The 25,793-nt window shown below is 47.9% G+C and overlaps 1 protein-coding gene across 1 annotated transcript; it reads left to right on the forward strand.

Annotated features, from left to right (window-relative positions):
• The first annotated feature begins 2,739 nt into the window (after nt 1-2,739).
• On the forward strand, nt 2,740-20,140 carry ACTA2 (actin alpha 2, smooth muscle). Its single transcript, XM_004780765.3, has 9 exons — nt 2,740-2,892; nt 7,467-7,620; nt 9,163-9,291; nt 11,934-12,044; nt 13,855-13,939; nt 14,316-14,477; nt 16,089-16,280; nt 17,181-17,362; nt 19,851-20,140. Exons 2-9 carry the CDS (start codon nt 7,492-7,494, stop codon nt 19,992-19,994), a joined length of 1,134 nt encoding a protein of 377 aa, XP_004780822.1. The 5' UTR covers nt 2,740-2,892; nt 7,467-7,491; the 3' UTR covers nt 19,995-20,140.
• Nucleotides 20,141-25,793: the final 5,653 nt, after the last annotated feature.

The raw sequence follows: 25,793 nt of genomic DNA on the forward strand, positions 1-25,793 counted from the left end.
CCTCCAAAAATGTTTGCTTTGTACAAAGCCAAGGTGTGAGGGCTGATAGTCACTGCATTCCTTCCATAGGCTACATGTTATTCCCCTCACGTGGAGTGTGCGAAGTGCCTTCTCTCATGGGAGAGCCCTTGGGCTTCTCAGATTTTGAGTTAATGAGAAGACTAGTAACATTAAAGCCATCTACAAGAGCATTAGCATAACCCCCAAATACCAGCACTCCCACCTCCATGGGAGGCGTCAAAGTAAACTTGTCCTGAAGATCTCGTGGTGTTCAAGTGGAGAGCAGAGCAGAGCCTGGTGAAGGTGTGCAGGTGACGTGAGAGGGGCTGTGTGTAGTCTGGGTTTCATGCGTTTGTCTGCCTGCGCTGTCTTAGCACAGCTCAGCCTTGGGAAATGAGATTTCCGGGACCTGGAGAATGTCAAGAATGGGAGACAGAAAAGGCACCTTGCTCTCACCGTGTCTTCTCCGATGAGATGACTCTTACAAGCTGACTATAATACGGAAGAACCCAGGAGCGTGATCAGTCTGGAGAAAGCAACTCCTACAGCCCAAATTCACAACAGCAGCACAGAATCATCTCACCAGATTCCAGATGGTACGGGTGTTTGCCAGGATTGACAATGGTCTAACTCAAGCCTACATGGTGATGGTGCTAGAGAATGATCAAGAACTTGTTAGGCAATTATTGAACACTCACTGTTTACTCAACTCTAGAGACCGTGCCCACCCCAGCCCGAGAGGATGAAACTTTTCCCAGATCTTCAGGGATTGATCATAAATCATCACTGGGTAATGCTACCAAGACGGCTTTCGTGATGTTTGTGGAACAGCACGTCTGGAGAGGATTCTTGACTATGTGCTTAGGGTTTGGAATTTATTTTATACTTTTCCTGAACAGCAGCCGAGCCATCAGACACTTCTGTTTTCCTAATTGGCTCGTAGCTCCATGGATACAGAAGGTATCTGGCCACTTGGCTGGAGATTTCTCTGTGCACGCACATACGCACAGGGTGCTGCTTTCTCTCCATGAAGGGACTTGGATGGGCACAGAAGTATAAATCTCAAACCAGACAATGAGACCATTTAATCACCTGCCCAGAAATTTACTTTCAGTTATAGGTCCTCTCTGGTTAGTATCACAGATGAAGAAAGGAAAGAGCCAGTGGGGAGGAAGAGAGACAAGGAAGGAGGGTAGGGAGAAAGAGAAAAAGGGCAAAAAGCTCCTAAGAAAAACTAAATCTTGCATCTCCTTGTAAGTATGTCTGTTGACATCAGTCTGGTTATTGTCAGGGCTGTCATATACACTACCATTATCAAGGAGGAAACTAATGCAAAAATTAGTAAGGTGAGTACCGCGAGTCTTATCTGTGGTGTTTAGAGAGCTAGTCACCTTACAAAGTTACCAGGCATGACACAGCCACTCCTGAGACCGGAATACGACCTCTAGGCCAAAGGCCCTCTAACCAGGAAAACAGGGGATTTTTGCTTCACCTGGTCCCTGAGATTAAAAACCACTGGTTTAGTCCTGCAGACCGAATTTCATGTTACATTATGAAATCTTCATATTTGAGCTTTCAGACTGTTGTGTTTTCTGGTTGATAAAAAGTAGACCCACTGGCCAGATTCCGAAAAACATAGAGAAACCCGTTATTATTTATGTAGTCGTAAGCCATTTGAAATGTTCTCCTAATCCGCAGTGCCGCCTCTCCAAGATGAACACACGTGTATGTGCGTGCGTACCACCAATCCAACGACGAACCAGACCCAGTTAACGGGAGGGAACAGCTGCTCTCAGCTGTCAAATAAAGCCATTCATTCTGGGACTGCTCTCCTGTGTCAGCAGTCTGGAAGTACTCACGCTGTCCATCCACGAGATTTCTATTATGAATTTAGTTAGGAACCTGGCTTGGAGGAGAAGAGCGGACAATGTCAAACACTGAAGCTCCCACTGACCCCTAGGCATGAGAGCTCACAGCCAGATCCATGCCCGCTGCCTGCTTATCTTTGAGATACTCACCTGCCTCTCTGTCACCTGTCAAATGGGTCAACAGGTAGAGAGGGGGGTCAGAGGGATCCCCCCTACCCTTGAACATGCCCCTTTCTCTCCCAAACTGTTTCTGGGACACGGGGCAGCATGGACTCTGGTCAAAAGTGGCCCGTCATCATTCTGCTAAATCCCTCGGTCACAGTTGGTGGGCATTTGCGATGTGCCAAAGGACTAAGTGGTCAAGGTCATGCTGAGTCCCCAGGCTCCTCTGGGAAACAGGGGCCCGTCAACCCTGTCTGCACTTCAATTCCTAGTTCCATGAACACCACACACGGACTCCACTCAGAAACAGCATGACGGCCATCAAATCACGTCTCTCTCTTTCTCTCTACTTATGATCATTTGGAGCAATGTCTCCATTGCAGGCCCCCTTCATAGAGGGGTTTATTTTTTTTTTTTTAAAGTGCCTACTTCTCAAGGCCACTCCTCTTCGTGCTCAGGTCGTTCAGAAATGCCCTGAACGCCAGCGGGAGAGCAGGAACATACGGCCTGGCCTGTGTCTGCCCCATCACACAAGGAGCTCAGTGTCTCTGGGCATCTCAGGAGTGGCTCTGGAGGCTTGGGGTGTTTATCTCCCTCTGGCAGCTGAGCTGCCTCCCGCTCCTTGAGCAGAGCAGTGGAATGCGGTGGAAGAGACCCAGACCTCCGGCCACCCAGATTAGAGAGTTTTGTGCTGAGGTCCCTATATGGTTGTGTTAGCCCGAACGCTGGGCCCAAGTCTGTCTTTGTTCCTTGTTTGGGAAGCCAGTGGGAGGGAAGCAGGCCAAGGGGCTATATAACCCTTCAGCGTTCAGCCTCCCCGAACACCACCCGGAGCGGAGGAACCCAGCCGAGCCTCGTCAGGGTAAGTGGCACCGACCCAGGGATGTGACTTCCAGATCCCGGCAGCTCTGATATTACTCAGTGCGACCAGACGTCATCGCTGGAGCTCGGGCTGGGCTGGCGCACTCTGAAATTCCTGAATGAGCACGGCAGTAGAGAAATGATTGGAGCTCTTAGCTGCTAGTGATTCAACTTGAAAAACAAAGCGAAGGTGCTGTTGGGTGTGGGGGAGGAGGGCAAAAGGGAGATGAGATAGAATCCGTGTGTCACCTGGAGGATGTCTTCATGCTAAATCAGCAGCCCAGATCTCACAGGCGTTTCAGAGACGCAGACTAGTGATTTCCAGCAAATCACACGTTTATTTATTTTTGGACGCTGGAAACTCCAGCATTTGTTTGCGGTTAGGTTTGGTATGGGAACTTCTCACTGGACTGTGTTTTTTTGTGTGCAGCGAGGGTGCCTGGAAGTGGGTTTTAGAAGCGAACAGAGAGCCCGCTTGCCTGGTCTTTGATGTTGACTCTGCGTGTTTGCTTCTGGGTTCCTAGGCTCTGATTGGTAGTGTCTGCTGTAGGAAAGCATGTCTCTTGAGAATGTCTGTGACTTTATGCCTCAGAATGTGCATTGCATGGTCCATTGGTCATTTGCAGCCAAGTGCAGTAGGAAACCTGCTGCATCTTTCTCTGTGAGTAAAGAGGGAGGGAGCACAATGGCGTGCAGCTGCGAGCTGCTCTGGTCTCAGCCTATGGGAGGTCTGCTTTGCATTTCTGTCTCCCCGGGTGAGGCTGACCTGACTGCAGAGCCAGCCCTGCCTCCCCCAGGCTGAACTTCAACTTCCCTGTAAATCAGGGCTTGGCTGCTTCAGCCGGGACTGGGGTTTTCACACTGAGCTTTTTCCTTCCATTTTGTGACCCTTGACTAAATATGGTTTGCATTTCAAGAGGGATGAGCTGGGAACTGCAGTGTTCTCCACTCCCCCAACACCCCGCCCCGCCTTAACTACTCATTTTTGGCACAAGATGCACGAGAAACAGTTGGAGCAACCCCCCTGGCCAGGGGGGCAGTTCCAAAAGCAGACACTCGAGTGTGTTTTACCTAATTAGGAAATGCTTTGCTCCAAATTGAGCTGCTCATTCAGGTTATAGATAAGGGCTGTAAATCACTGAGCCAGCATCTTTCCTGGGACTTAGAGAATTCTTCTCCAATGGCAGTGCTCATCTAAGAGATTAGAAAATCGCTTGTGGACTTTTTTTTTTGCCAAATAAAAACATATTTACTGAATTTTGAGATTTTTTTTTTTTCCCTGCATGCGTTCTGACACTGGGGGTCAGCTTTCGTTCTCTGCAGTATTACCCAAACACTCCCTTCAAGCCTGGCTGGCCAAGAAAGGAGGTAGTAAGGACATCCTCTTGTCACGTTTTCAGAGTGTCCTACTGCCACATAATTCATCCCGTCTTCAACTCTTTTGGTTTGGAAAGTCTGCTTAACGCATCCCGGGGGAGCCTGCCTCTTGGAGCTGGCTGGCTCCCCCGCATGCCTCTGACTCTTACTGCCCATTCAGCCTTGTCTCCTCTGCCTTTCTCACTTCTCCAGCTTCTTACTCTGCAAGGTCTGAAGCCGGATCACGTAAATGCCGAATGGAATCCAGTGTCTGGGAAGGGAAGGGATGGCTGGGGAGGGAAAGATCGAGTTGATCTGTTTCATTCTCCATTCTGACAAGTGGACTCCACAGGTCAAGGCCCTCCACGCTATGCCTGGGGGCAGTATGGAAAGCAAGCCAAGACTAGAGATACAGAGACCTGGATAATGAGGATAATTATATAATTATACTAATCATCATAACTTGAGCATTTATTGAGAACTCATAATGTGTATGCCACTACAAATTATTTTCAGTGCTTTCTATAAAAAAAACTAACCCTCCATCATAAGAACCCTGTATAGCATGAACTGATATTCTTGCTGTCTTACAGAGAAGAAAACTGTGATTGACAGATATTAAATAATTTACTAAGTCACAGGGCTTCTGAGGGGTGGAGTCCAGACTCAAACTCGGGTGGTCTGACTGCAGAGCCCAAGCCATAATCATCATCATGCTCTGTTTTCCTCGTGGTCCTAACTTCACCAGTGCTGGGAACCTGGACAGGTCACTTCAATTCATCGAGTCTTGATTTCCTTGTTTGTCAGTTGGAGAGAACAGTATCTGATCCAGATTGTAAAATGCATGGCCTCAGCTGAGGTTCACACCCTTTGCAAAGGGTTACAGTGCATCTGGACAGATAGAGCATTGATTTCCTGGGAATGATCTAGAAAATTACAAAGCATTTTTGTTCTTGTTGTTGTCATTGTTGTTGTTTTTGATTTTGTTTTTTTGTTTGCAAAACGTTTTTTTGGTGTTGTTATTTTTCTCTTCTCACACCCCAGAAATTTCCTTAAAAGAATTGCCTTTCATATCTGGTTCCAGATCTGTAGTGAGCTCACCAGCTTACAAGAATCCTCCTCAGCTTGAAATCTTAAAATCTCAAACTGGAGCAGAGAACTGTGGGTGTCCCTCTCTTTACAAGATATGTCCACCTAAGTCTGCTCGGAAAAATGGAAGGCATCTAAACTGAAAGTTAAGGGGCTAGCCAAAGGGACCTGATCTTGGATTCAGCTCTGCCTCCAGTGCCCTTAAGCAAAACATTTCCTCTGTATTTTCTCATTAATGGAAATGAGGGCAATGAATGAAAACAGTGTCTCTAACAGACCTTCAATTTCCCAAAACTATAAAGTTGCTACTTCTGCTTCAACTTTTCAAATTTGGTGATAGGATCCAAGCATAGGAGTAGGATATTAAACATATTGTTTTATTACTAAAGAAAGCATGCTCAGCTTAGAAAATATGACAGGGCCCAGGGAAGATCATTAAAAACACCAGCACCAGGGGTGCCTGGGTGGCTCAGTTGGTTGAGTGACTGCCTTCAGCTCGGGTCATGCTCCCGGAGTCCCAGGATCGAGTTCCGCCATGGGGCTCCCAGCTCCACAGGGAGTCTGCTTCCCCCTCGGACCTTCTCCCTCTCGTGCTCTCTCTTACTGTCTCTCCCTCAAATAAATAAGTAAAATCCTTTTAAAAAATCACTTTTTAAAGTAATATCCATCAATGTCTCGGTAAATATAATTAATCTTTTCTCAATGCATAAAAATACATTTTTAAAATAGGATCATACGATGTTGTTTTCTCTAATCAATTATCCTTACATGAAATAAACTCTTTCCTTTCCTTTATCTTTCTTAATGGCAGCAAGGTATCCTACTACCCAATGTGCAATTTCTTAGACTTTCCCTCACATGGATGTTTAAGTTAGCTAACTGTGGCCCCTAAAATTTAAAGCACTTTCTTCGAAAGTTTCAATTGGGTCTAATGTTTTTCCAAAGGCAAAACAACAGTTCTTGGGATCTAGAAGAGATTTCCCTTTTCAACACTTTACATTTAACATTTCAGCTTCTCAGCATTTCCAAATTTTCCCATGCTGCCCACCCCTCAAAATATACCTTGTCAAGAAAATATTTTTTTAATATTTTATTTATTTATTTGACAGACAGAGATTACAAGTAGGCAGAGAGGCAGGCAGAGAGAGAGGAGGAAGCAGACTCCCTACTGAGCAGAGAGCCTGATTCAGGGCTCGATCCCAGGACCCTGGGACCATGACCTGAGCCGAAGGCAGAGGCTTTAACCCACTGAGCTACCCAGGAGCCCCTCAAGAAAATTTTTTTTTTTTTTTAAAGATTTTATTTATTCATTTGACAGGCAGAGATCACAAGTAGGCAGAGAGGCAGGCAGAGAGAGAGGAGGAAGCAGGCTCCCCGCTGAGCAGAGAGCCCGATGCGGGGCTCGATCCCAGGACCCTGGGATCATGACCCGAGCCGAAGGCAGAGGCCTTAACCCACTGAGCCACCCAGGCGCCCCACAAGAAAATATTTTAATGTGATAATCTATCCAGAGAAATGTGTTTGGGTTGGTACAGACAGCAAATTCCAGAAACTTCTTTAACATATGACAAGTCACTTATCTGCGTGAAGATCTGGTCTCCTAGTCTGATACTCCCTGTCTGTGCTCTACACTTGTTCATTCATTCACTTGCTTGGTCATTCTTTTTTTTTTTTTTTTTTTTTAAAGATTTTATTTATTCATTTGAGAGAGAGAGAAAGAGAGCGAGACAGAGAGAGAGAGCACAAGCAGCGGGAAGGGCAGAGGGAGAAGGAGACACCCCGCTGAACAGGGAGCCTAATGTGGGGCTCAACTCCAGGACCCTAAGATCATGGCATGAGCCAAAAGAAGCGCTTAACCCACTAATCCATCCAGGTGCTCCCTGTGTGGTCATTCTTTAAAGTGCTTCTGAGCACATGTGATAAGCCAGGCACAGTGTTGGGGGTCAGTTGTATGAACATGGACTTCTGAATTGTGGCTTATAAAAGTGTTCAGTCTAATTAAAGTACTTTGAAATAAATGCTGTGATAAGGGCCTGTGGTGTGCGCTCTAGGTGTACAGAGTAGGAGTGGTCAGTTAAGGGCCACAATCACTGGATGACAGCTGGGTGGGCTTCATCCCTGTTCCCGTAGGACCCTGTGAAACAGCTCCATCAAAATGTGTGAAGAGGAGGACAGCACCGCCCTGGTGTGTGACAATGGCTCTGGGCTCTGTAAGGCCGGCTTTGCTGGGGACGATGCTCCCAGGGCTGTTTTCCCATCCATCGTGGGACGCCCCAGACACCAGGTAAGCAATACCGTACTACAATTATGGAATGTGATAAATATCGCTACATTGACAGTCCCATTACAAGATATAAATGTATCAAGATAACAGGTGTGCACCTTAAACTTGCACAACGTTGCCCATCAAATGTATTCAATAAAACAAATTCTGATTGGAATAGAGAGAAACGGGGCTATAGGTTAGGTTGCTCTATTTCTGTGTGTCGGTGAGTATCCCCAGAGTGTCTCTTGTGGTCTCTCCAGAAATTATGTAACCTTGTTAAAAACATACCTCTGACGATTGATGTCTAGGAATAAGTACGAATTTCATAGACCATGTAGACAGATTATCTAGTGGGTATCTGTCGGACATAAAGTTAACCTTTTCTCACATTCCTTTTTGTGTCAGTACAATCATTATCATCATGAGAAATACTGTGAATTACCCAGGAATGCAAACCACAGTCCCTCTTTGGAAGGAGATTAAAATAAACGCCTAGGTCACTCCCTCTCAAAGATCTTGATATTAGACGAAAGGAGGCTTTGCTGCCAAGTGCAATTCTACATATCTTAGGGGTTGGTGACATATCCGTGGACAGCCACATGATAATTTTATAGAAAATTATGTGTAAACAAAATGTTGGGGGCCGCCACCTTTCATCTTAGAAAGTCTCCTTCTGTATCAGCAATGTGGTTGCTTGCGGAGCTTGTCTGACTAATCTCCGTGACTCTCAGTTTGGCATATAGTCGTACAAATAATAATAATAGCCACGTCCCATGAATGAAATCTGAAATCTGTCTCTTTGTTGAACTGCGTGCAATGGAGATATTCGTACAAACCACTATTTATGTCTCTAATAGCAACAACTGTTTTTGCAATTCTGAAACAAGCACTCCGGTGCCTTTTAAAATCCCAGCAACGACAATGTCCTTTTTCTCTCTCTCTCTCTCTTTTTTTTTTTTTTAAGCTGCACTTCAATGATTAAAAATGTACTTCCAACTAATTTAGGCAAACATCTTAATGTTGATTGGTATGGATTTATCCATTAGAAATCAAGCACCGAGCTCTCGTTTGTCAATATAATACTTTTGCTTATAATGGTTAGAAAATATTCACATCTCTTACATGGGCGACCGCTTTAACAGTACAGGTTCAAGGGTTAACAAGAGGCAAAGTGCCCTCTAACTAACATGTAAAATTTCATACATTCATTTCACAAGTAATTCCTGAATGATAAATACTTGCTGGGAAATTTGTTCTCAAGGCGAACAAGACAAGGACAGTGTCTGCCTTAACAGAGCTCATTAAGAAAAAGAGGAGATAAAAATTTATAGTGTAAAGTTGCTTAAGCCATAAGGCCTTCTGCTATTTGGAGATGGATCAGGTCTGTTGCCAGTCCACTGAGGGATGTTGTTTAAGAGCAGAGCCACTAGATACAGAATATCAAGTTGCTGGAACTAAAAGAGAACTTCCTCTTGCAATGATTTAACCCTTCGTGATTGGATCGGAATCAGTTCGCAAGTTCTGGAGGAGGCTGACTCAGGCTTTGTTGAATCTTTACAGGGAGTGATGGTGGGAATGGGACAAAAGGACAGCTACGTGGGTGACGAAGCACAGAGCAAAAGGGGAATCCTGACCTTGAAGTACCCCATAGAGCACGGCATCATCACCAACTGGGACGACATGGAAAAGGTACCAGGAACTTTTCTGTAGGTCGAGCCCTCAGGATGCATAATTTCCGTGGCCCTGGTTCAAAAGATTTTGCTACGGTTGGGGGAAAAAAAAAAAATCCTGAAATGCTTCTTTGAAAAAAAAAAAAATTCCCTGCCTAAAAGATTTATAAACTAGTTAGAGGGAGAGGGTTCTGCAGAGGAGAGCAGTAGTCCTTTGCCAGTGGTAGGAATTAACAGTCTGTTGGCTCAGTCAACTGGATTACCCTCCCAGGGAAGGCAGCCAGGAGAATCACCGCCCCCCCCCCCCCCCCCAACCCCTCCCTCCCTGCTCTCACCAGCCGCGGGAAGGCTGTGCCTCCCAGTGGCGGAGAGGAGCCAGAGTAGCTCTGCCCGGCCCAGGGCCCACGCTGGAAAGCTTCTCACCAATCATCCTGAATTTCTTTTAAGTGTTTCTTTTAAGTGTTTTAGTTTTCGCTCTAGAAGCGGGAGTCATGACATTGCACATTTGGTACATTGCTGAATGTTCCCCATTATACTGAAGCTCAAGCAACAGACACAAATTTTTAAATATTTTAGAAAGTACCTCTCTGTGTTACATTAAGTGAATGCTTTATCTCCCAATTTAATATAAAAGAGCTGTGGGAAGAGTTAAATCCTTGGATTTATTTATTTTTTTTAAGATTGAGGGGGTGATGAATGAGGGTGGGGAGGGAAAGAGGGGGCGGGAGAGAGAATCTTTAGCAGGCTCCACACCCAGCGTGGAGTCCAGTGCAGAGTTCCATCTCCCGACCCTAAGATCATGACCTGAGCTGAAATCAAGAGTCAGATACTTAACTGACTGAGCCACCCAGTGCCCCAAATCCTAGGATTTTAATGTTTATTATTAGGCATCATAGAAACAAATGATTGGAGAAAAAGCAGACAGGCTAATGGGAAAATGACACTAATTTTTTTTAATGTAGCAAAATATTAGAATCCCGATATCTGGACTTTTATTTGTCAGTTCCCTACACACACACACACACACACACACACACACACTCACCAGTTTAAAAGGAAATAGTATTGTGAGAATTTATCAGTAAAAATGCCAAGGACTCTACTTTCCCTACAACAGCATTTCATTAGGTTTGCTTTCTCTGAGATGCCGGATTTGGTTAGGGCTGCAGTTTGCACGGAGAAGAAGGTATTAATGACAGTAGGAAACACTCTGAGAGTTTCTCCGTGGAGATAGCAGCATCTCAGAATGCACGCACTGAGAGAATTGGGAGGAATAAAGCATTTAATCATTTATAAAACTGAAATTTAAAGTGAGGTGGGGAGAGAGGCTTGCCGAGGGGAGGCGTTGGTTGGTTGTTTTCTCAATTTCGGCGTAACCACAGCATATAACATGACTTGTGGGATTTCTTGAACACTCTGATACTTTTATCCCATCAAAGGAGTACAACTTTCAAGAGCCTTCTTTCCTTTCTAGAAACCACAACTTCAGAACCAAAGACACTGGGACAAGATAAAGATTCTTTAAAGTCAGTCTGGCTTTTGTCGATTTATAAAAACTTTGGCAAGCAGTTCCCATTTTGTTTTGTGTCAGTTCTGGAGGAATCTCATATTCCCCGTGCTAGCAAAGACTTCTTGGGCCCTTAAAAAGAATTAATTTAGCCCTTTTTACAATGGTCTGTTCTTCTTGGCATCAAGAACATTCAACCACAAAGCAAACACACTCATGTCCAAAGTACCTCACATGAATGAGCTATCAGTGGACACAGGCTTTTTTCAAAGCACCTGAAGGTCAGATATCCGTCCACAAATGGAAGGTCCAGAGCGTGTCCACAAGGGCAGGCTTCTCCCAGCCCTGGAGACCAGAGAGGGGGACGGTGGGTGTGGAGACACAGACAGGGACACCTGTCTTCTTAGGATATGTTATGGAGGGAAATTTCCCAAGAAGTATTAAAAATGGTACCTAACTTTTTCAGGTCAGTTTCATTCATCCATTCACGCATTCACTCGTTGACTCATTCACTCATTCACTCATTTACTTGCAAAACTAAATCATTTTCCCAGGAATATTAACTGAAGTGGTCATAGGGGAAAAGATATAGTTGGTACCCGGCTGGCTCAGCCCAAAGAGTGTGAGACTCCTGATGTCGGGATGGTGAGGTTAAGCTCCACACTGGCCATAGAGATGACTTTAAACAAAGGTATAGTTGAGTGATAATAATAATATTCATTCTGGGCCAGGCACTGGAGTGAATAGTAACTCTAGGGTTCTCACCAAGACAGACAAGTTATTTTCATATTACCTACGGTGAGATGAGCTGGGAAGGATTAAAATTTGCCTTAGCTCGCACCACCAAGAAGTGGTTGAGCTGGGATTTGAATCTGGATTTGACGCTTGGGCCTGTGCCCTTAGCCACTATGCTGTCCCGCCCCCGTGAATGGGGTCTGGGTTTTTGCTGAGTCACTTCCTCGAGGTGACTCCTTGGGTAAGTTACTCACAGTCTTTAAGCTTCAGTGTCTGTGTCAGTAAAAACATGGACTTTTGGTGAGTGTTTGTAACGTACGATTTGGTCCTAGTTTCGTGTAGCTCATTCTGGTCCCTTTTGGGGGGCCCACAGCCCCCCACAACATCACCTCATCGTGTTTCTCCTTGGCCCCCGCTAGATCTGGCACCATTCCTTCTACAATGAGCTTCGTGTTGCCCCTGAGGAGCATCCAACCCTACTCACCGAGGCGCCCCTGAACCCCAAGGCCAACCGGGAGAAGATGACTCAGGTAAAGAGCCACTCCAGGATCCAGCACTCTGGGGTTTGGGGCAAGTCCTGTTTGAAAGGCGCAGGGCAGGAGAGCAGAGAGGAGGCCCAGCCCAGCAGTCTCCTCACAGACCAACAACTTCCCAGGAACCTGGGGATTCCCAAGGACAGAAACATCATGATGTTACTCACTCCCTTAGGGCAGGAACGGCCCCTTGACTCCAGAAGCAATAGGAAATTAGAATATGTAATAGAAAAGGCTGGGCATATTAGGTTACAAACTTGGAAGGAGAAATCATTTCAAAATGTGGGTTAACATCCAGCGGGGAATCTGTTGCTTCTCAGCTTCACGAGCTTAATGAATCCCTTTAATTTCTTGGATTCCTGGTCTCCTTGCTCGTGTGTCTTGGGAATAAGACTAGTACTATTATTTTTCAAAGTGTTGATGTGAAAAATAGTGAGGTACAATGTCAGATGTGCTTGGCAGCGCCTGATACAAGATATGTTCAACAATAATAGTTTTTACTGTCATTATTGTGACGCCTAGAGACCTTAGGGTAGGAGATCACCCATTCCACCGGACAGACAAGCCTTCCAGTTTGGATGAGCTACCAAACAGAAGCATCCAATATCAGCTTAATACTTGCTCTACTGAAGCTGTGGATAAAGCATGTCACCTGCATTGTCTCTTTAAACCTGAACAAGGTGAAGCAGTTTGTAGTCTATAAATGAAGAGTTAGAGAAGTGGTTATAGAATGAGATATTTGATTACATAAACGAGCATTTCAAGGATCGTGTACAAAGGGTGACTGCCACAAGGTCATACAGCTCAAAGCAGCACAGCCTGGAACAGACCTGGGATCTTTTGGGATCAATAAACGTATATACGCAGGACCTTTTTCCTCAGAAGAGCTCTTGGCACTTACACCAACACACGGGCGGTCATTCTGTGCAGGGGACACCTGTGCCCCTGGGATTCCCTCCACGTGACCAGCTATGTCATTTCTACGGGTGTTCTTGTCCCTGGGAATGGTATGGGGGTGGAAGAACAGTTGGGAATTACGGCTGTCCAGCAAACGATGTGAGATGTTCTGGCGGATAGACCAGGCAGGGTTTGGCAGGTGGAGAAGGGGAGGCCCATGGGCATCTCTGTGTGCATCACCTTCTTAGCCGTGACCTGCAGTGGCTCTGGTCTTGTCCCCAGACTGCATGAACTGAGGCACTGGCCTTCATGTAGGTCCCTTAGCTTCCAGGGGGCGTGTCTTTCAGGATCAAGGTCCCTTCCGTTGAAGCCAAAGTGACTTTGGATTCTCGGGCTGACATTGACCCAGTAACTCCATGAGAAAGTGGAACAGACGGAACAGGGACCTCAGACAATTCACGGAACTGGGCTTGTTCCCAACTGGTCGGGGCTTCTGGTCCAAGGTGTCCTTTTGTAGAACAGAGAAGTCCAAGCCTGAAAGTCATCTTTTCTTTGCCTTTGGCTTTAGTACCATTAGTCCGTCCTAGGTTGCTTACACCGCAGCTCGCCTAGTCCAAACTCCTCCATGGACAGTTGAGACACCAGGAAGGAAGCCCGCAGCGGTCAGCTGATAGGCTGGGAAGATCTCCAAGGTCTCGTGGGAGCCAGGGCTACCCCCTGCGTACCCCCACCCCTCTCCGGTGTGCACCGCCCCTCCCCCTCCCTGCACACTCAGGGCACCATCCATGCCCTCTGCCCTGAGCCACAAAGGCAAGGCTGTGTTCCGAGCCCACCTGCAGGGGGCGCTCTCTTGACCATTCTTGCCAAGACTGGTCACATCCCTAATGTAGCTCTTTGGCTTGCTTTGCAGATTATGTTTGAGACTTTCAACGTCCCGGCTATGTATGTGGCTATCCAGGCAGTACTGTCCCTCTACGCATCTGGCCGCACGACCGGTAGGTGGGAGCCCGGATTGGGTGCACCGTCCATGACGGGCTTTGACAGTTGTAAACATGGAGTTTGGATGGACTTGGGGTGGGGTGGGTAGCTAGACCGGACAGGGCTAATCCCGGCCCTGAGAAAGGCCTTCTTCCCACCTTAAAAAATAAGCCCTCGAGCTCTATTTCCAGCAGGCCTTTCTCTTTCTCTCTCTTCTTGCTCTTTCTCTATCTTCCCCCAGCCCTGTCCTGCTCGGACCATGCTGTCACATGCTTTCTCTCTTCTCTTTCAAATCAGAGGCTCAGAAACTCCCCTTCTGCTCGCCCAGGTGCCCCCCCCCCAGCAACACACCTGCTGCCGTGGTGATTTTCTTTGTGCCCATTTGTTCCCTAGGCATCGTGCTGGACTCTGGAGATGGGGTCACCCACAACGTGCCCATCTATGAGGGCTACGCCCTGCCACACGCCATCATGCGTCTGGACCTGGCCGGCCGCGACCTCACCGACTACCTCATGAAGATCCTGACTGAGCGCGGCTACTCCTTCGTGACGACCGGTGAGGCGGGCAGGAGTGAGGGCCAGGGGGTCAAAGGGCCATGTCTCTTCACAGTGACATCTAGGACCCTGGGGACCATCCAGGGAGGCAATGGGAGGAGACTATGTGGGTGGCAAGGCTTGATTTCAATGCCCCAAGCCAGGCACAGCCCCTTTTTTGCTCCAAGTGATGAGACGGTTTCCTTGAGAACAGTGAGAACCTCTAGGAGGACAGCTAAGTGGGGGTCTATCACTTGGACATTTTTTTAACCTCCTCTGTTCACAAGTAGGACACTGAGAGGGCAGAGACAGGGGACAACATCGGGCAGTGTTTTCCAGGGGCCCAGGGTGTTGCTCTTGGAGACGCCAGGGCAGGGCCAGGGCCCAGTCCTGCCACTCACCAGCTAGGTGACCCAACCTCACCAAACCACAGTCTCCTCATCTGTAGAATGGGGATTGTCATATTGAATGACACCAAGCAAGCAAAATTCCCAGCACTGAGTAATTCCGCATCTGTAAGTCAGTAAGCCAGTAATCGTTAGCTAGTCAGAAGACCAGCATGGCAGCAAGCTGTTCAGGTGTCTTCGGCCTCCAAGCACCTGCCGCCCGTCTACATTTGCCAGCGGCGTCCTCAATGCCCATGGCCCTGGCTGCCTGCCCTCCCCCCAGCGATCTGGTGGTGTCCACACATTTCCATGTCTGGACACACCTGAGGTTTATTACAGACCCGGAGCTTGAGCCCTGTGGATGTTAAAGTTTCTGGGGTAGGGAGTTGAATTCCTTCCTACGTTGCTCTTCTGCTCCCTACAAAGAACTCCAGGTGATCTCCAAAAGGCTCTGGGGGCCTAGGTGGAACCAAGAGGTTAGAAGTTCAGCGTGCAGGAATCCGAGGAGTACTTGCTGCCCCCAATCCCCCCTCGCTGTGCACCACGGAGCCCCCTGGGCCGGGACCGGGCCTGAGCCAGGGCCCGTCTCCTTCTGGAAGGAAATGAATATACCAGTGGTGTGACCTGAGACCTACTTGGGCCTGTCAGCATGGGTCTCAGAGCTTTTTGAAAACCGTGGGGGCCTCGGGGCACATGGGTGGCTCAGTGGGTTAAAGCCTCTGCCTTTGGGTCAGGTCATGATCCCAGGGTCCTGGGATCGAGCCCCGCATCGGACTCTCTGCCCAGCAAGGAGCCTGCTTCCTCCTCATTCTCTCTGCCTGCCTCTGCTTACTTGTGATCTGCCTCTCAAATAAATAACTAAAAATTAAAAAGAAAACCATGGGGGCCTCAAAACATGAGACTTCTTGGACAACTGAAAACCCCATATAATGAACTGTTGTAGGACAAGCGTAACAGAGAGTGAATAGTTAATCCTGAAAAAAAAAAAAAAAGTCCCACATGTATCATGCAGAAGGATGCCTGTAGCTAACTTGTTTCCAGTCATGTTTTCCAGACAATATTTTCTCCTCTGTTAGGGACAGAAGGGGCTCCCTCGTGGGCCTGTAGTTTAATTGCTATCACAGATTTGGGGTTGTAGATCGAATTTACGCACGTTTTTGAAGGCACCCATATTGGGGGCAACGTCCAAGGGAGGCGGGTGGGGGTTTTAACGCCTGTCGCAAACCTGAATGTTTGCGTTTTGCCAGCCGAGCGCGAGATCGTACGCGACATCAAGGAGAAGCTGTGCTACGTGGCTCTGGACTTCGAAAACGAGATGGCCACAGCTGCGTCCTCCTCTTCCCTCGAGAAGAGCTACGAGCTACCCGACGGGCAGGTGATCACCATCGGGAACGAGCGCTTCCGCTGCCCGGAGACCCTGTTCCAGCCCTCCTTCATCGGTAGGCTTCAGGGTCCCCTCCCTGCGCAGGGGCGGAGCACCCTAGCCCCTCCCCGCAATCCAGCCAGCTCCTGGCTCTCAGCACCCTTCTGCGTGTGGGCACTGCAAGACCAAATGCATTTCTAAACCAGGGCAAGGAAGAGAGTGTCAGATTTCTAGGGAGCGCAGAAGGCCAGGAAAGGAGTTTTCTTTCTAAGCCAACATGGTCTGTGCTGTAGTCAAGCCCAAAGCCTCCTTGGTGGTGGGGGGTGGGGGGTGGGGGGGGGAGGCGCGTATGGTGAAAAAAATGGTGAAAAAAGTCAGCTGCTCCCTGTGCTGAGGACACAGGAGCCCCGGATGGGTGGGAAGGATAGGCTGAATGCTGAGACTATGGAAGGAGTGCGGTGGTGGGGAGAGGAAACCCAAGAGCTTGTTCCTGCATTAGCACTGACCTTGGACAAATGTTAGCCTGGATGTTTACAGAGGGTGGGCTCTTGGAGGGGTGAGCCCGGGTTTGGGTCAGATGAAGCACCTCCCTGGGCTTCGGCACCCTTTAGCTTTGAAGGGCGCTGGCAAGGGAGCAGGCGATGAGAGACTTGGGGTTGTTCCAAGCTACAGCTGCTCTCGTGGGCTCTGTAGGAACCTCCTGAGGGGAGCCCCCCCCCCCCCCCCCCCCCCCCCCCCCGCCTCCAGCGAAGTGATATTGTAGCCCTTGCCTCCCGGAGGTATAGTGGCAAGGCTTCCCCACTAGACGAGAGGTGGGAGAGCGTGGAGACCATCAGGACAGGCGGTGCTCACACCGCGATGCCTGCCTAGCTTCCGTCCAGCCTAAGACCCTCCAGCAGCCTACGACGCTTTTCCAGTCTGCCCTGAGTTTTGTCCTCCACCCCTGCAAGGATCATGATCTGTGTCTCCTTCGCAGGGATGGAGTCCGCTGGCATCCATGAAACCACATACAACAGTATCATGAAGTGTGACATTGACATCAGGAAGGATCTCTATGCTAACAACGTCCTCTCAGGGGGCACCACCATGTACCCCGGCATTGCTGACCGCATGCAGAAGGAGATCACGGCACTGGCCCCCAGCACCATGAAGATCAAGGTACGGTTCAGGGTAGGGGCCACAGCTGTGCTGCCGGCTGTGATGCCAACCCATCACCAGATGTGACGGGCTCTCGGAAGCCACGTCGTACTCACCTGTGCTGGTGGTTTCCTGTTAAGCAGTGGGTCCACATCCACAAGTTTCACCCTTTATAGTGGGTCCACATCCACAAGTTTCACCCTTTATAGGGTGTAAGTCAGTCCAGTTCATCAGAGAAGCTAAATTATTTGGCACAAAATTTCACCTATAATCATCCTTGGCCATCAGCAGCTTTCAGGAGTGAAGTTCAACAGAGCTCCCATATGGGCATATGCCTTGATTTTTCTATTAAGATATAACTCACACGTAACGTTATATTAGTTTCAGGTGTACAACCTTAACTCAGTATTTGCCTGTATTGTGAAACGATCCCAACAGTAAGTCTAGATGATTTCCATCGTACTTCTTAAAAATATACATTGCATCATTTTCCCCATCACAGAAATCGTGCATCTCACACACAGAACATTACCAAAAATCAGACGATACGGACCTGTTTCCGAAGAGGTTTAAGTGTTGTAGTTTCTATCCCATGTGCTCTTTTTCCACTGTCAACCCTGATTGCAGCTCTGTGGCCAAGAATTAGAGTTGTATCTCCGGCTCTCTGTCTGGCCTTTTGATCTAGGTGCTCAGAAGTGCAGAATCCCTCCAGGATGACCAAGTTCGGTCCCCGAGCCACCAAAGACCCTTCTATTATGTGTGTGCACTCCCAGTCATGGGAGCTCAGAGATGAAACAGACAGTTCTTTGGAGGCAGACTGACAGGTGCCTAGAGACTTCTCCAAAGCTGTTTTCCAGCTCTGAAGTCAGAAGCCATGCTGGGACTCTCTAACCCATGTCCCAGGGAGTGGAAGAGAGGGCATTTGCGTGTAGACCACACACGTGGGAAGTATTCAGACACATTCTCTGTTACTTGCACTCCCTTGTCTTTTGAAAAGGGTTTGTAGGTAACAGACAGATAGATAGACCAGAGTTCTCTGCCTGCACCGCAGGCTCTGAAAAACTGTATAGTGAGAGAGACTCTTTCCCAAGGTTGGTGTTTCTTGGATGCTCCTCTGATTGGCTGTCTCCCCCTTACTCCCATGTGGGGTGGGGGGGAGGAGAGACGTGCAACCAGCTCTGGTCAGTGAACGCACTGACAAAGCCTGCCCCAGGTGGGGGTGTGTTACATGACCAGAGCTGGCCGTTTCCTGCTTACCCAAACCTAGCTTCTTGAATAACACGAATGCGGAACTTGTGACTCCCATGGGGGGAGAGAAAACCCGTAAAAAAAATCTGGGGCCATAAGGTGATGACTTCAGGGAAAACTCAAACAGGATGGTGGTGGTTATAGGGACTCTGCACTGTATTTGTTACCTTTCTGTCCATCTAGAATTACCCCCACAGGATAAGGTTGTTTCTAAAACAAAACGAAACAAAACAAAACCTCATCTGGGAGAGGTCCAGGTTTGAATATTGGGTCTGATGAGAGCACCACCAGCGTGACCCAATGTCAGTTACTTAAACCTCTCTCAGACTCTGTTTCCGCATGTGTAACATGGGGCTAATTCAATACTCTTTAAACTGGTTTGAGGTAATATGTGTAAAACGCTTAGTGTCGTGTTAAGCACATAAAAGGTGCTCAGCAAATATCAGCTACTTGTATGAAAAATACATGTTCAGGGGGACCTGGGTGGCTCCGTTGTTAAGCATCTGCCTTCAGCTCAGGTCATGATCCCAGGGTCCTGGGTTCAAAACCCATATCAGGCTCCCTGCTCAGCGGAGAGCCTGCTTCTCCCTCTCCCACTCCCCAGCTTGTGTTCCCTCTTTTGCTGTGTCTCTCTCTGTCAAATAAATAAATAGAATCTTTTTTTAAAAAAAGAAAAATACACATTCAAACAGAGCTTGGGGAATAGACAGGAATTAAACATTTTCACCGTGGTTTCGGAAATACCTTGTCTTTTTGCCCAAGTGTCCATATTTGTCTGTACCCAAGTATTCCAGTGAGGACTGGGGTTGGGAATTTGCTCCGCCGTAGCTATGTTTTGGGGTTCCAGCAGGTAGAAGGGACCCCTATCCGGAGTCATTTCTCTCTGCTTCTAAACAATTCAGTTATTTAAGGAACATTAGCATGGCCTGCATGTCAGTCCTGGGTAGCAGGGAGAGCCAGGCAGGGCAACTTACTGGGACCTACCCCAGAGAAATGTCATCCAGCAGGGGACCCTGAGCTCCCCCAGTGTGAAACAGTGCATCTCAGTAGACTTAAAGAGGTGGGAGGAGGCAGAGTCTAAATTCACTGGTTGCCTCCCTGGGCTTAGGGTCAGGGTGGGGTTAGGGCCAGGCATCCGACAGCCAAGACTGTCCCTGCTGTCCACGGAACTCCAGCGAGGTGCACCCAGTCTGGACCCTGGGGGGATGCCTGGCCCTGTCCCAGTGCTTTAACGGCCCTTCTTTCTCATCCCGGCCAACAGATCATCGCCCCTCCGGAGCGCAAGTACTCTGTCTGGATCGGCGGCTCCATCCTGGCCTCCCTGTCCACCTTCCAGCAGATGTGGATCAGCAAACAGGAGTACGACGAGGCCGGGCCCTCCATCGTCCACCGCAAATGCTTCTAAAACACGCCCTTGCTCTCTGTCTCTGGCACACAACTGTGAATGTTATGTGGAGTAATGCCTTCAATTCTTTTCCAAATCATTCCTAGCCAAAGCTCTGACTTGTTACCTACGTGTTTTTTAATAAATCTGAAATATGTTACTGGTCACCTGCAGTCTTGGCCTCTGCTGGGCCCCCTGTGGCTCACCTGCTTTTGTAGATGGACCAGTGGCTCCCCCTGGTGGTGGATCCTGGAACACAACACGGGTAGGCCAGACTCGCTCAGACAAACCTGGCAAGTTCGGAGCAAATGCTGTCAGTGGAAATAATTTGAAAATATACACGAAGTAAATGGAAACATGGATGAAAGTGTATCAGTAGGATAAGCCACCCTGAGCTCACAACTTTCCTGTCATTACATTACTTTGCTGTCTTAAAACCTCAGTACTGGGAGCCTGTTGAGTGAAAACAGAACAGTAACTCTGGGTATTAGAGATACAGGTGTATGATTATCATATATATGAAACATATGCAACAATGAATATACAGATTTTCCTCAAATTGCAATGGGTTACATCCCCACAAACCCAACCTGAGTTGGTAATACCGCGAGTCAAAATGCATTTTAATGCATCTAGCTATGGAACATGGTTAGATGAGCCCAGCTGCCCTCAGATGCACTCCAAACACTGACACGAGGCTCCCGTTGGGCAAAACCACCTGGCACAAAGCCTATTTTATACAAAGACAAGTGCTGGATATCTTGTGTAATCTATGAATTACTGTGCAGTGAAAGACGGGTTCGAAATAGGGGGAAGTGTGTCTGTCGTTGACCTCGGGATCTGTGTTCGCAGCTCCGGCCCAGCCTCAGGAGACGGTATCTACCACACAGTGCTAGCCTGGGGGAAAGATCGAAATTCAGATTCGAAGTACAGTTTCTACTGAATGCCTTTTGTTTTCACGCCATCATAAAGTTGAAAAATCTGAAGTCGAATCATTGTAAGCTGTGCCCATTCGTATGGGTATTAAAAGAAAGTCTGACTTTTAAGTCTTTCAGGGGAAACAGATTCTTAAAAGAACAAGAAATGCTGCTCTAAAATCTCATGATGCTTTCGGATTTCAGTTTCCCTTCTCCTGATCCATAGCTACAGAGAGAATCACACGAGAAGGGATGGGAAGGTCAGCAAGACTCTCCAAGGCCCACCACACAAAGGGCTTTATACATCTCCCTTTTGTGTTCTTCTGAATGAGGTGGGCATGGTATCATTATCATGTCCCTTTCACAGAGGAAGGAACAGAAATTGTTCCCTGAATAGCATCATACAGAGGAACTGTCCATTTCAACTCCTCTTTTACCCATTTTGGCTTGGGAGGTACAAAGAGGCACAGAAACACCTTCCCTACTCATAGGGGCCTTAGTCTCAAAGTGCTTTTCTCCCCGGGCTCTTCAGTGTCTTCTGCAGCCCCCCAGCTGGGTTCCGCTTGTCCCTCGTGTGGGAAAATCTGAGTGGAGGTCAGCAACCACTGGCAGTCCTTCGAACGAGGGGTGTCTGTCCATCTCTTGTCTGTCTCTGTCTCTGCAGCATCTTACTGCAGACCTGCCCAAGACTTGATGCCTGGTTGGCCCAGAAAATCCAAGCTTTTCCTCTTCCCTCGTCTTCTCTGGCCCTGTGGCTGGGGTTAATAATAGTAATACGACAAATAATGAGTTGGCATGTCCTAACTATATTAAGACCTTATTTTATCCAACGACAAGCCTACGGAGTTGGTATTCTTACTGCCTTTTGACAGACAGATGGAGGAGCTGAGCGGTCCTACCACTGGGAGAGGGGCAACTTGACCTTGGCTCTAAGCCCAGCTCTCAGCCCTTAGGCCAGTGTACCTCAAGGCACAGGCCACACAGGTCAACATCACTGGGGGCTCATGTTAAGTGGGCAGATTCCTGGGTCGTAATCCAAAGCCTGCTGAGCTAGTATCTTTGGAGCTGAGGCTGGAAGCTTGAGTTTTAATCAGATTTCTTTGGCGATTCCTTCGCACATCAAAACTCGAGAACCGCTGTGACATGCTACGACTGAGGGAAATTTCCCGGTTGCAGATTCACGCTTACTAGGCAAGGGCGCTCCATTACCTACCAGGTCGTAAAACTTGGGCATTAGTGCAGGTAGCTGTACTCTGATCTGTACTCAGATCACTCTTGTAATTCAGGCAAAACCCGCCAGCCACACCCATCCTCACTACAGGGTTTACAGAGCCAGTCTGCTGCCCTGTTGCACCTCCTGTCTATCACCAGGGGACGTGCACTAAGGGAAGGAGGGCTTGGGAGAGTCTGAGAATCTGAGCGTCATGGCCAGAGGCAGAACTCAGGAGAACCAGAACCACTCACTAAAGGAGCCTCCGTGAAACGCTCCTTCCTTGTGAGTGCCCAGCTTCAGAGCCGACGCACCTTTGCTCAGTCTCAGTTCTCCTCCCCTTGAGTCCGCGAGATGACCCGTGATCTGAAAGGCTGGGCAGGTGGCAGGGTCTTGTGGATGAGCCTCATATGAATCTCAAGGGCATAAAACCAGCAAACAATTTGGCTGCCGCTTGAATCCCCTTTTCTCCCTTAACGATAGGGAACTGGACTCTCGAACCTATGAATTTCTCCATGACAGGCTTCTGCAACCCACCCACCCCCGCCAAAAGATGACACGGGTTTCCAGGAACATTGATTCACACCTGTGTTGTGAACAGATGGGTGGGAGTGTTATTCCTTTATTTTTTGGAAACCAAATAAGTCTTTGTTGTCCGTTTGGCATCACTGTGGAACCAGGCCAGCCTGGATATCTTCAGGAGGATTTCTAACACGGAGCAGCCTGGAGAGGAAGGCCCGATTGCAGGGGGAAAGGAGTCTGCGCCAACACACTCGGTTCCACCAGAAGCCACTGCTGCCGCTAAGCTGACTCGAAAAGATATGGAGAAGAGGAGGAGGATGAGAAAGAGCAGGAGGAGGAGGAGGGGGAGGAGGGGGAGGGAAAGAGCCAGCCCTAGAGTTCCACATCAGAGTATGAAAACCGGATGTACAAGTCACGTTCCTTCCCGGGAAACCCACGTTAGGTCAGGTGCTGCTCGAGGGACACCTGCTGTCAGCTAGGGCTGGGACAGGTGTGAGTCATGCAGAGAGAACAGGCGTGGCTCTGGCAGATGGAGCTTCCGGTCTGGAGAGAAAGATGGACAGTACACAGGTAGCCGGGGTGCACGGTGAGGGTCACAAAAGCGGAATATGAATATGACAGACGGGCTCTTACAGCCAGGGGCTCGGAGAGGCCCCCCTGAAGATGTAGTGTTTACGAGAAACGTAGTAGGAGTTAACTAGGAAAATATTGGGGGGGGGGGAGCTGAGGGGAGTTGAGGCTGGGGAAGGGGAAGTAGGATGTGGGTGGCCCGGGTTCCCGGCAGAGGCCGAGATGGGACAGAGCGCCCCCGTGGAGAACTGAAAAGAGAACCCCAAAGCCTGGGACGACACACAGTCTGACACATAGTTTGACTATGACTGGGCTGTGATTTTCCCAAGCAGAGTTCATACCGTTTTCTCTGTGAAACGTTGGTCCCCAAACCAGATAGCACCTCCTCTGTCAGGAAGGCCATTTTGAGTGAGAAATTTGGCTATTGGAATTATTCACCGTTTGTGAGTGCTTCATCTGGTGGGTTAAATTCTTCATGTCATTGTCAGAAATGTATCAGAAAAACAAACATGCAGGGACTGCCACCTCTCTGATTTATTCCCGGTGGCTACAGCTCTTCCAGAATGTTCTTGTCATGACTCCATGCCTGCTCTGACGTCTGGAGGGAATATAAATGATTACGGTTTGCCTCGTTGCTTTTGTGACATACACTATCTTGAGAGGCTATTTTTTTTTTAAAGATTTTATTTATTTATTTGACAGAGGGAGATCACAAGTAGGCAGAGAAGCAGGCAGAGAGAGAGGAGGAAGCAGGCTCCCTGTTGAGCAGAGAGCCTGATGCGGGGCTCAATCCCAGGACCCTGGGATCATGACCTGAGCCGAAGGCAGAGGCTTTAACCCACTGAGCCACGCAGGTGCCCCGTGACATACACTATCTTGAAGGAAAACTGATGAGGACAAAAGGCTTTTACGCAGTGTAGTCAAGGACAGTTTTTCAGAGGCTGAAGCTCAGATGTCCCACAGGTGGTACTTCCGTATTGTTCTTAGGTCATGTCTCTTTCTTTCCCTCCACATTTGGTTTTGAAGCTTATTCCTCCGTCCTATCATTGGGTCCATTATTTCCTCCCCTCTTTAGATCACTCTGCATACACTACAACCTGAAACTCCTGAAGAAACGGCCTAAAATCATCCACCAGATCTCCCTCTACAAAATGACGTCCCTTGTCCCATACAAAAAATATATGAAGCAGGCAATTTCCACCCTCATATTAAGACTAGCCCTTGTTCTTAAAAAAATGAAATGCTTGTGATTTCAGATGGATGTCCCCAGATAGCCTTTTCCCATGTGAATGCATAAACCACTGAGTTTCACATGAAGAAAAGTAGTATTTAAATGCCATTGGTATGGCTCCTGTCAGTTCTGTCTCCTGTATTTCTAATATTTATTTAAGAGAAAGAGAGAGAGACAACAAGCAGGGGGAGGAACAGAGGGACAGGGAGAAGCCGACTCCCTGCCAAACAGGGAGCCAGATGCACGGCTGGATCCCAGCACCCCAGGATCACAACTAGAACTGAAGGTAGACGCTCAACCGACTGAGTCACCCAAAAGCCCCTTCCCCTGTATTTCTAATCTTACCCAGTCAAGAAGTCAACGGTCCTTGGTAAAATGAAATTCTTTTTCATTTAGAAAAATATTCTAAAAATATTCTAATAAATAAATAATATAAACATAAACACATTTATATTTAAACAAATATCATAAATATTAATAAAATATAATAAATAAATAAAATACCCTAAAAATATTCTAGTGACCTCGATAGATGCCTGGGACTGGGTGTCCCACAGCAGTAAGCGTGTGATGACAGAGTTCTAGAAGCCTCAGGCATCTTCGTCATGAGCTCGGATTTTATTATTCAAATTTGACTTTGGAGTGTCTGGCTGGCTCAAAGTGTGTGTGGTTCTTGATCTCGGGGTAGTGGATTTGAGCCCCACAATGGGTATAGACATTACTTAAATGACGTGGTTTTTTTGTTGTTGTTGTTTTGTTTTGTTTTTTTTAATTTTGGCTTTCGGGGCACCTGGATGTCTCAGATGGTGAAGCCTCTGCCTTCGGCTCAGGTCATGATCCCCAGGTCTTCTGAGTCTGACTTGATTAAGTATGACTTAATCAATTTTCTTTTTGAAAGCTATCTTCTTAATTCCGTAACTCTGTTGGAAGGCATTTGAACACCAGATCACAGGGAACAGAGTAACAGCTATTCACATGCTCTTGAATGCTACTTAATGTAATTATGGGATTTCAGGAGATATACAGTAGCACTTCTATAAAGCATGGCAAATGGATAAAACATTAGCTTTTTGGCACTGGCCTTGCTATAGACTGAATGTCTGTACCTCCCACCTCTCCCCTCAAAATCCATATGTTGTAATCTAATCCGTGGTGTGATGGTGTGTGGAGGGAAGTGGCCTGTAGGGGTGACTAAGTCAGGAGGGTGGAGCCCTGATGATGGGATCAGTGTCTGTATAAGAAGAGACTCCGGGGAGATGAGCTCTGTCCATCACGTGAGGACACTGAAGAAGGTGGCTGTCTGCAAACCTGGAGAGAGCCCCTACTCAGAGCCCAAATGTGAGGGCTTTCCCTCAGACTTTGGGCCTCCA

Source organism: Mustela putorius, unplaced genomic scaffold, assembly GCF_011764305.1.
Source record: "Mustela putorius furo isolate JIRA1106 unplaced genomic scaffold, ASM1176430v1.1 tig00537291_pilon_pilon_pilon, whole genome shotgun sequence".
Lineage (NCBI taxonomy): Eukaryota > Metazoa > Chordata > Mammalia > Carnivora > Mustelidae > Mustela > Mustela putorius.

What these genes read in the sequence shown, in the direction of transcription:
- ACTA2 (XM_004780765.3), top strand. Translation starts at nt 7,492, where the DNA reads ATGTGTGAAGAGGAGGACAGCACCGCCCTGGTGTGTGACAATGGCTCT. An exon ending in TGGGACGCCCCAGACACCAG is followed by an intron (nt 7,621 to 9,162) that starts GTAAGCAATACC and finishes GAATCTTTACAG; the next exon opens with GGAGTGATGGTGGGAATGGG. An exon ending in CGCATCTGGCCGCACGACCG is followed by an intron (nt 13,940 to 14,315) that starts GTAGGTGGGAGC and finishes TTTGTTCCCTAG; the next exon opens with GCATCGTGCTGGACTCTGGA.